Raw genomic sequence first — 11,818 nt, forward strand, 5'->3', positions numbered from 1 at the left:
TAATAGCCATTATACAATTCTAAACAATAGACTTTTTTCCACTCAAACAATAAAAAGATCTGAAAAACACCTTGTCAGATTTGCAAGCGATTTACATGATTACTCATGATTTACAAATCGATTGGTTCCTGTAGAATAACCCTGAATAAATTTTACTACATCAATTTCATTCATAATTTTTTTTTTTTTTAAATTAGTTGAAAGATATAAAACGTTTGCAAAAATGAGTCTGCAATTGTTTGCCAAAAAATTATTTATGTATTTCCCTCACTTTAAAATATGAGTATGTATTTTAAAATATAAAAAAAAAGAAAAGGAAAAATAAAATTTGGATAAAAACTACCGACAAACAAGTTAAAATTGACGTCCTATATCAAACGAAAAATAAAATATTTTTAAACATATTACAATGTATTAATGTCAGATGCATAAAAAAAAAGCTTGATTGGTGACTGACGCTTCGTTATTTTCCTCGTAAGAGCAATCGCTAAGTTCTAGAATCATACCAAAAATAATAAAATTTCATAAGATTGGTCCACTTATTTTTAGTCTTAGATTACAGCTCCTATTTAAAATAATAGAATAATTGAAAGTTTTAACATTAAAACGTTTCATACTTTATTTATTTTTTTAATAAAACTTTACGTGATCCAAAATATTAGAATATTTCAATCTAAACACTATAATTCATACAAAATGAAGGAAAAAAAGTTACCTGATATTTCGTAGCTTTGCTCTTAACTTTGATCACTGCATATAAACAATCTTGAATGAATAAAAAAGTTTTTGGCAGTCTTTTTCGTCCATTTTACCCCAAATAGACTTAATGTTTAATGCTCTCAACTAATTAAGCATCATTTGAAGGATTTTTTTCTTGTGGGTATTTTCTTTACTGCCCCCATAAATTTAAAATTGGATTAAGGTCCGTTGTAATGCTGAATTGATCCAGCCATATTATAGTTCATTTTAATATATAGCATGTTAAAACTTGTTGGAAAATAAAAACATCCTCAAACAAGTCTTATTCTGACGATAGAATCGTATAAGGCATCGTGTTATATTTCAGAATTAATTCCTTTTTTGATGATGCATATTCTTCCAAGAATATTAACCCTCATGCAGTTCCATCACACTAGCTTCAGATTTTACCGAACGCTTTATGGACTCTATATAAAATGCATCTTATTTCATTCTTCAAACTCGAACGCCTTGATTGCTGTAAAACACACTAAAAGTACTTTCATCACCAAAAAATATTGTTTTCTAATCCTCCAAATTCCATAACAATATTAATTTGCACCATCTTATTCTTAAAAACTTTGGTTTTTCTGGCATAAGTGAATTTGTTCTTGTAACACGAGATTGAAGCTGGAATATATATGAAGATGCCTTCTTTTTTCTTTCCATTTCTGACAAATTACAATTATTATACACACCTGAATCAATTTTCTGTCATCTTTGGCCGAAGTTTTCGGCTAGCATTGCAACGATTATTTCTAAAATTTCCATTCTTTCGGAGTAGTTAAAGATTCTGCAAACGCTTAATTGAGAACAACTCAAACAGTTGGCTATATGTTGTTAATTATTACCTTCATGATATAAGTCATTAACTCGTGGTTTTATTGATTCTGGAATAACACGTAAATGTCTCCTTTTATAACAAATTCCAAGCATAAAACTCAGAAAGAAATAAAAGCCTTTAAAATTATCGTCTGCAACTAATTTGAAATTTCATAAGCTTCTCTTCAATTATTAAAATCAAATATCTCTCATAAAATATTTTAATAATTTGAACCAATTAAAATAAATATTTTATAATTCTGAGATCTGACGATAATTTTTTTAATTATTATCTTTTTTTTTTTTTTAAAGTATGAGCAAGTGCGAAGCTAGTATCGTCGTTAGATTGGAAATGTATTACTCATAGAAATATCGTTTGCTTTTAAAAATGCTTACAAATTTTGTGTTTCATTTTGATTTTTGTATTTCATTTGAAGAAAAAAGATTACTTTAATATTTTGAATAAGATAGGGGACCCAATGTATTTGAGGGACGGAATGAAATTATAGTCACAATTTTCTAAATTTCACACGTAAAGAAAAAAAATCTTAAATGAGCTAAATACCTGCAAAAGATTAATTACTTTCATTTCATTCTTTTTTATAACTTTCAAGAATTTAAATGAATAATAATTCGGGAAAATGTTCTCGATTTGACTGAAACATTGAGGAGGACTTTTAGAGATTTCTAAATATGTGAATCAGAATTCTCGTCTAGAACAAATAATATGGATCCGAAGTTCATCAAGAATAATTTTACCTTCTGAGACCTATAGTCCAGTATATTGGATTACATTTAATACGATTTTTTCATGTAACAAAACTAATATTTTAATTTCTTTTTTCATTTGCATGCCATCACTAAGGGATTTTAAATGTGAAAATATAATTGTTCGGAAATTTTTTTTAATTACAATGAAAAACAATTAGAAGTAAAAAATTTGATTCAAATAACCTTTTTGACAATTTTATGAAACGTAAATATCTTATCATTCAAATCTAGGGGATTTTGCTTCCTGACCGAAATGTGAAGAAATACAGTCTAAAAATATCCTACGTTATGCAGATAAATATTGGAAATAAAAATTTATCACTTTTTATTTAATAAATAAAGTTAACTAAAAAATTCAATTAAATTTAACGAATAAATTTTTTTTTTAATATAAAATATTTTATCGCATTTAGGAGTTTACTATCTAAGCTAAATGGTTCTAAGTAAAAAGTGCCAATTCTGCAATTATTTCAAGTTCGGGTCTTAGGAGGTTAATACTTATTAAGTTTAATGCAAGCTTTCCGTTTAATGCAATAATTTTCGACAGTATATTATTTAATTTAATAATAATTAATATAAACTATAAGGTAGTCATCGAAGTTTGTTACTTTTACATCAAGCCAAATTACTTAATTCTATATCAATCTTGCAAATTAATAGAAAATAGCGATTTAAGAGCTAAGTTTTATTAAACTTGAAAGTAATTTTTTTAACATAATTATTATATATATGAATTCTTATAAATCTTTTATATAGAAAGATAGTTTCGTATTATTCAATTGCTTGTTTTAAGAGTTTTGATAAATACCTTTCTTTTAAGTTAACGATACCAAAAAATTGTAACATCCTCCAAATCAGCTTCCATTAGTTTTAAGAGTAATAAAATTAAATTTCAAAAAAAATCTGTAAACCGTCAAATGTGTTGTCTCAAATTACTTATTCAAAACCACAAATCGCATAACTACATTGTTTTACAGTGTTGAGGAAATAGATATTGAAGTTCCAAAAATTATCAAGTATTATTTCTGCTGTGCAATAAAAAATCACTGGAAGCTATAGAAAATTCAAAATTGAGGTTTTAATATATTAGGCATATTGACATATTGCAAAAAAAAAAGTATTAAAAATTGTCAAATTAATATTGAAAATTAGATATTTTGCAAACCTGAGCCACTCCATCCTTTTTATACAAATAAATAAATAAAAAATTTATTCTTTCCTCAATTTAAAATATTTTTTTAGAAAAAAGAACTATATTTTTTGTCCTTTGGGGGGAAAAGGGGATGAAGTCCGTTAACTTATCGTAAAAAAGAAAATACATAAATAAACAAAAAAAAATTAGGATCTAATTTTTAAAAGCTTTGCACTCTAAGTAAAAATTTAATACTCTAGCTAGCCAGATAGTGGTCAAAATTTCGATGAGAACATGGGGTTCAATTCTGTGAGAAACGGTGAGGAAAATAATGAAACTCCTGTTGAAGTTTCAGTTAACAAAGACACAGATGAGCACTATTTAAAATTTAAGCACAGTAGGTCAGAAAGTGGCCAAAATTTTTATTTGACTTCGTGACAATCGTGTTTTTTTAACAATCAAAATCGATTCGAACCAACACTCTTAAAGTAGTAGGAATTTTGATTTATAACTGATTCATTTTAGCGATAAAATAACGTCTAATTCTGCTAGCAACAATCAGAAAATGATTCACAATTATACTGTCATCGGACATTAGACGTCAATCAAAATCTGAGCATATATGCTCAGATTTTGATAGTACTATCTATACTATATTGATATACTATCTATGATAGTATTTGATTTGGATAGTACTATCCGAAAAGAGGCCGGAATCTCGATTGCAATATTTAAACATTAAAGCCAAGAAAGCAAGTTAATAAAAACGTAGTAATTAATAAAAGGAACATTTTGACGAAAAAGTTCGGGAGCAGACCTGCTTGGTTGGATGGTAGAGGGCATCATTAGATAGATGTTCGAGAAAAACCCGGTCATCATATTCGATTTCACTTTCCCGGTCCTATAAATTGGCCCCTTACCTGGCCTTCAAAACACCTTAAAGGCCCCAGCTCAATAGACGGTCTCTGAAATTCAAAATTAAAGCAGTAAAAAAGCTGTCCTAATCGAAAGCCACAAAACTAGGACACTTAGAAAGTACTCACGAAAAAAGAATATATCCACAGGGGTGCGGGGTCTAATTTTCGTTGCTGATCACGTAACGTCGCCAAATTTTTCAATAATGCTTATGCAACGGAGAAAGTTATCGGCCTCTCTGTACGGGAACAATACATAATGTTAATATAATAGAGCTTATGCAATAAAATGATTTGTCTTTCTATGTGTAGAAAAAAAAACTATGTAATTATCGTCCATAAAAAAAAGACTATAAATACAGTTGTAAAAAAATTAACTCAAGATAATAGTAGGTAAGCGTATGGGCCTCCTTTACACTCTACAAAATGTTAATGAGAACCCCCGCCCAAAAGAAACTGAGAATGCAAAATGAAACTATAATTTTGTGTTGATTAACTTGCGCGACAAAACGAAAACATCCTTAGTAGTAGAATGAGTTTAAATTATTTATTTTGGTTTAGTGAGTTTTAACAGAAGTTACACACTTTTTATTTGCGCACACTCTACGCCAAATAAACAAAAAGATCACCCTAAATAAATTTTGATCGGATCTTCATGTTCTAGGACTCCATCTTAATGGTTTGAGAGGACGACCTCAAATATGGTAACTAATTAGCGCAGACGATATTTTAAATTACGAAATCAGACACAACGTACTTTTTTTTCCTGACGAATTGGGATTTCTGACCCCCGAAATAAGCATCATCCAACTAGGAAATATGGTCGTCCAAAATAGTTTGGTCAGAGGAGAGGACGTTAAATCTGTCGGGTCACAAAATCCTCCATGTTCCCATAACTAATTATACCTCTGGGAGAACTGGATAGGATCGTTCTCTAGTTCAGGTCAAAATTGGTGCGCCGCAGAAGTCTTAATTGTTTGCCATAGATGGAATTGCATCCGTCAGTGCTTTAATAGCCTATGACAACAACATAAAGTACCTCAAATTTCCAAGCTCTCTCTCTTGACAAAAATATAGCAATCGTTTTTGCCGGATTGCGAGTACTCTTCAGATTTCGATGGTCGAATCAACCAATAAAAAAAAAATTAATTAGGGATGGTTCATGTTTGTGTTGGATTTCGTAACTCTACTAAGGGTTAGCAAAAACTAATTAGCTTATTTGGGGTCATCCCCGGAACCTTTAAGATTGGCTCTTCATTCGTAAAAATATAATTATTAGAACAAAAATTCAAGGTGCTGAATTTTTTCTTCAGTTCATTAAATCTCTTTCCAGACGGATATAATCGCTCTGCTACACAGAAGATTAATAATAGAAAAATTGTAGCTAAAGACATTCTTAGTACTGTTTTTAAGTTCCTTAGAACAGAAAACACTTTTTAAAAACCACCCCTTTAAAAAAGAAGCACCTTTAAGGGCTTTAAAAAAACGAAAATAAGCATTTTTAAAAACGCTGCGCACCATGTTATTTACACAATTTCTTTTGATGTACTGTTAATATTTCCTCTTAAAAATTGGCTATAAAGTTAAAGTTGTGTGCAGTAACAATTTATTCCGCTGTATGCTTATTTGAAACTAAATATCAAAGCTAAGTCAATAAGTATGGCAGTTAGAAGCATAGGTTTCTGTAATACTTCTACATGTTAGTTTCACTTAATTTTATTTTAGGTAATTTAAGCGCCGTAAATTTTTACCCATTTTCATTAAAAAATTTGCCATAATGCTTCTTGAGATTAAATAAGTTTATAGTAAAAATTTATTATAACCTATATTGTCTCGTGTAATTGAAAAAACTAAACAAGTGCTTCATGAAAAATTTTGAGAAAAATGGCAGAACAAGTAATTTCCTTCTATTGATACAAATACTAAAGTAGAATTTCAAAAAATTGATCAAACAATTTTTTTTTAATTGCAGAAATTGTAAAATTGAGATTTATTAACATACTATATATAAAATCTCAATTTTAAATTTTTTGTTCGTTACTTTGATTTTTCTATAGCACTGTATAGTTTGTCTAAAGTAAGAACTCCCCTAGCCATTCACCTGGACCCATGGAAGTGACTATAGTAACGAAGCATAATTATTTAAAGTAGGGGTGTGGGGTCATTGTTTAAGACAGGTTTGGGCTCGTGTCTGCGAGAAAGTGGGAACCTTTTTCTTTGGTCTATTGTGTTACCACTAGAGTGAAGAGAAGTTACCCTCTCTGAAATGCACTATTCTTGTTTCCATAGCAGCAGACAGCCTCAGACTTCGTGGCGGGGTAAGTTCTTGCCATAGACAAACTGTAGTATGTATGTATAGTGTCTAATTGGTACGCCTTCATCAGTAGAATGGCAATCAAAATAGGGGAATGCCAGTAGTCAATTCTTCAGAAGAAAGTTAAGTGTGTAGGGCTTCAGCTGTAAATATTGCATCCTACTTTCTTTATTAACAATTATATAATTTTTTTTTTCTGATTTAGACATTTCATTTTTAATTTATGAAATTGCATGAGCATAGGTAATTTTTATTCCCAACATATTAAACAGGTTTAAAACAAGTTTTTAAAACCTAAAAACCATGCCAAGAACTGCATGTGAAATAGGTTTTTTGCAAGTCAAATATGTTTTAAATATTGCAAATTTTAAAAATAAATACACAAAACTTTACTAATTTTAAAGACCAGTACTAAAGTAATTTTCATTAATGCATTAATATGCAATAGATTGGGTGTAATATTTTTTGCTACTAAAGAACCTTAATTGAATATGCTTTTTAAATTACCAATTTGAATAATAAATATTGTATTAATTTTTATATATTTGTAACAGAATTTAAATTTGATGATAATTCTTTTTAGAAATTTAAAGATTATTCATAGAATATACAAAAATTAAGAGAATTTTGGGGTACAATGCAATCATGTAATGCCTATAGTTGCCACAAACTCCCATGATAATAGCATTTAAAATTCATAAAATATAGTGCACTTGCTTTTCAAAAAAATTCAACAGTTTCATTACAATGAAATAGGTTCTAAATGCTGGAAAATAGCAATTAACAATTCTTTATTCAATAAATTTAATTTACAAGATTGCCATTTAATGATAACTACATGCAGAAAACATCAATGCAGTAACTTATATTAAAATTACTTAATCATAAAATTTATAATGCTCATTGAATACTTAATCATAAAATTTATAATGCTTAATTTATAATGTTTTGAACAGTGAATTAAATATCAAAAGAATTTATAACAATTTGATAAGCATATTAATAATGATATAAAGTAAATTTAGATGAAACTTGTAAAAGCAATTCAAATTAAAAAGTTCTGAAACAAACAATCCTCAAAGAACACTTCCTGTAGAAGATAAGATCACAAATATGACTTTTCTACTTTTATAAGAATTTTGACAAATAAATTCAGAAAATGAAACTTTGTATACAGAACTGCCATGCATAATTTTTTGTAACATACATAGTACAAAGAAAAAGCTATTTTTAAGCCAGTATTGAAGGAATTTATTTTGCATGGAATGAAATGTACGGTAGATTAAGTAGGAAAATACAGAAAAAATGTCGATTTTAAAAATAACTTGAATGACAATAATTTGTATTTTAAAGTAGATTTTTTTAAGCAATTTAAAAACAATATTAGTAAGACTAGTTTTGTCTGGCAGAGACTTTTTTTCAAATTTTTGCAAGATCTTTGGTATATCAAGTATTTTCTACCATACATGTCATAAAATTTGAAATATATATATTTTTTTAAAGAAAAGTTAATCTTGTATTATGAGTATTTCCATGTTGCATTAAAATACTTAACATTTAATTAAAAATAATAATTTAAAAGTTTGAGACTGCTGCAAAATTGCTGCCAAAACATCCAATTAAAATACAATTATAAACATGTCTTTATTATTTTTTCAGAACAAATTTTGAAATAATTTCATTGTTGAAGACAGGAAACAAATCTGTGCTTTTTAAAATACTTTGCCATTAGATAATATATATATATATTAAAAAAAAAATAAAAGAACTAAAAATTTATTGTCAAAGTTCTCCATAATTTTCAACCTAAGACAAACTCATCAATAAAACAATTATGTATTACATAACATATTAATTTCATTTATAAAACTAAGAGAAAAATATTAAGTACCTGTTGTAGAGTAATATAAATTAACTTAATAACATAAAAATGAAATAGCAAATAACTAAGTCATTATTTTTATGGAAAAGCAATTTATAACTGCTTTAATATTTTATATAACAATACAAACATATAAGCAACACTGATATATTAAAATTATTTAAAGTAGAAGAATAAATATTCAGTTACAATCTGACTGTTACTATCACTCCATTTTATTTTTTAAAAACATTGATTCAAATTATTAAAAAGTTAGAAATGAAAAAATTAGCTTTACTTTTCAAGAGAATAAGTGTAGTGAAAGTAAAAGTTATAAACCACTCTAAAGTACCTATTAAAAAAAATAAAAAGTTTTATAAACAAGTTTATATAACATTTTAAAATACAATAAATTGCATTACAAACAGAAAAACTTTTATTTACTATCAGAAAGAGATGTTTAAAGAATTTTTTTTCGAAAAAAGTAATATTGCCTAGTAGCTTAATTCATTACTTAACAGTTATCCATGCAAAAAAATTTGCAAAACATTTTAAAATAACATTACTGATTAATTGTAAGTGGTTTATATAATCTTTTAACTAATTGAATTGGTGCAAAACGTTCACTAACAGTGATTTAATTTTGTCCATTCCAGTAGCAAAGAAGCAACAACAATACAAATTTAGCTTCTCAGAAAGATTAATACTCATCAGGGGTCTGTCCAGGCCGAATTTACTACCGTTTAGCAGTACCTTCAAAAATTCAACTTTAGGAAAAACGGTAGTTTCACAAATTCAATTTTAGGAAAAAGGGTAGGTTTTACAAAATACTTTTTCTTAAAATGTTATTTTTGTATCCCTTAAACAACGATAAATCCATATTTTTGTGTTGATTTTTTTTAATATAATCTTTAATTTTTCACAAATTATGTCTAAATTTTCACAAAATAGGTACCTCTCAGAAAAACCTAGACACACCCCTGCTCATTCATTAGCAAGATAACAGACAAAAATATTAGAATACAAAATTGAGGTGTCCTTTAGATTAGAAACTGCATCTTGGAGTTTTTACTGTTCTTAAAAACTTCTATTTTCTATCGCTTTGACCTTGATTTCTTATTAAAAAATCACTCAAATAAGATGGACACACAAATATAAATTTTTAATGACAATTATAAATTTTTTTGCCTAAAAATGATCTTAAAGTGTTAAGAATGATGGTAGCATTTAATAAGATTAAGGAGTACTGCAAAATGATGTGCAGATTCAAAACAATATTAGTCTTATGAAACCGAATTTATGAAGTCACCATAAGAAAAACCTGATTTTAAAATTATAAAAGAAATGTAGAATATTACACACATTGCATATTTTTTCTTTCATCATTAAGATTTTTCTATGTTTCATTTCAAAAATAAAATTCACCAGGGTCAAATAAAAAACTAGCTAACACATTGTTGACACAGCTTGGCAATTGTCAGCAAGTTTTGCCTGATACCAGGCTAAAGAATAACTACGGGGAAACAAAACAAAGATGTAATTTTGGTTACAGTGAAGAACTGGATGCATCTTGATTTGGACACAGAATTGAATTGAAAATATAATTTTAGGTTATTCTTTATTAAACTATTAAAATTTCCTCTGAAAAAACTTAGTCGATAAAATAATTTTCCAAACACTAACTTCAGCCAACCGAGCATTTTGCAAAGGGCCCGAATATTCGTAACATCCTTAATTTTCATTTAATATCTTGACTAAAAAAAAAGAAAAAAAAAGAAGAGCTAATTTAAATCAAAAATTCGTGTTTATAAAGTAAGAATTTTTCTACACCCTGGTTAGAGTTGGGAGTCTTAAAATTTCACAAAAAAAAATTCTTCGTGGATAAAATAATTTTCCAAACATTACGAATATTTCGTAAAGAGGCCAAATGCCGAATATTCGTTACACCTTTAACTTTCATTCATTATCTCAGTTTTTTAAAAAAAGAGCTGATTTAAAGCAAAAATTCATACTTATAAAATAAATACAGGTTTTTTCTACACCCTGGTTAAAGTAGGGAGTTAACCATAAGAATTTGTGACAATATGACAAACATTAACTGATGTTATATAAATTATTTGAATGGAAACCATAGAGAAGCATCAAAATAAAAGTGCTCCAAAACCTAAAGTCCTCTTCATACTCTCCCAGTAAAACCTCTTCCAACCTTCACGGGTATTATCTAATTCAGTCTTTGGTACTCCTACTTGAGTGACAATCACCTCAGTACAGTCCAACTTCTGATTGATATCAATCACAACATCCGAGAAGTGTCCTTCAGGCCAGGATTTGAACCTCCATTTCTGTTGTATTGTTTTATTAGGAACCAGTTTCACAAAATGGCCATGGACATTTCCATCAAAAAACTCAAACTTGCCATCGACTTCGGGTTCGAGGACACAATTCCCTTGGGTGAATGCCTGAACCAACTCCTTAACCGTCAGAGCTCGGTAGAATTCATCGGCGGTGCATTTAAAAGTTTCGGTTGTTTGCAGCTCACCGGTTTCCATTGGTTTCGTCGTTTTTGGGGACTTCACAGAGATCGCTTCGTTGTTGTTAGATTTTTTCACAACTTTCTTTTCGTCAGACGCAGCGGAACTATCTTTGGTGGGTAAGATGAGACCCTGAGAAAATTCTTCCTTCAAGCAGTTGATGTACTTAGCCAATTTCTCCCTTATAATCTCAGCTCCGTTTGTTCGCATGACATCTTTCAAGATATCGGACTCGGAACCGGTGGTTTCAAGTTGCACAGTGATATCTACATCTTTAACATCGTGGTGTTCTTCGCTCAAATTGGGTACTTCAACGGTGCCTTTGACGGTAGATTCACCATTCACGAGACTACCAGACCACTTTAGAGTTAATACCCATTCATAGAAGAAAATGAGTTTAGCTTTGCGATTATTCACCACTGCATCACCCTCGCATTTTGACAATTCGGTTATCTCGCACTTGCCGAAATCGGTTTCAATCTTAATTCCTTCGAGAAGCTCTTTTAATTTATCTTTGGACCAGTGCGATGCATTTTTTTCCGTCCAGTGCCAATTATTTACATTTTTTGCATCAGGCCTTTCTTCAACCAACCATCGTGGGTCTCCTTCTCCCCATTTAGCCATACTCGATAGTTAAAAAAGTTAGCAAATTACTAAGTAAACGATTTAAATACCTCAGAATTTATATGAAGACACTCTTACGAAAGAAAAATTAACTTTTATCTTTCGAAAAAC

General features: G+C 28.9%; 1 protein-coding gene across 1 annotated transcript; it reads right to left on the bottom strand.

The window, feature by feature from the left end:
- Positions 1 to 8,451: 8,451 nt before the first annotated feature.
- Positions 8,452 to 11,707, bottom strand: LOC107448307 (activator of 90 kDa heat shock protein ATPase homolog 1). The gene has a single exon (XM_016063450.4). It carries the CDS (start codon positions 11,705 to 11,707, stop codon positions 10,694 to 10,696), a length of 1,014 nt encoding a protein of 337 aa, XP_015918936.1. The 3' UTR covers positions 8,452 to 10,693.
- Between the last annotated feature and the right edge of the window lie 111 nt (positions 11,708 to 11,818).

Source organism: Parasteatoda tepidariorum, chromosome 1 (assembly GCF_982258835.1).
Source record: "Parasteatoda tepidariorum strain Cologne lab strain chromosome 1, Ptep-v5.0, whole genome shotgun sequence".
NCBI classification, from domain to species: Eukaryota; Metazoa; Arthropoda; class Arachnida; order Araneae; family Theridiidae; genus Parasteatoda; species Parasteatoda tepidariorum.

Excerpts from the sequence above, each read along its gene's own strand:
- LOC107448307 (XM_016063450.4), bottom strand. The coding sequence starts at position 11,707 with ATGGCTAAATGGGGAGAAGGAGACCCACGATGGTTGGTTGAAGAAAGG.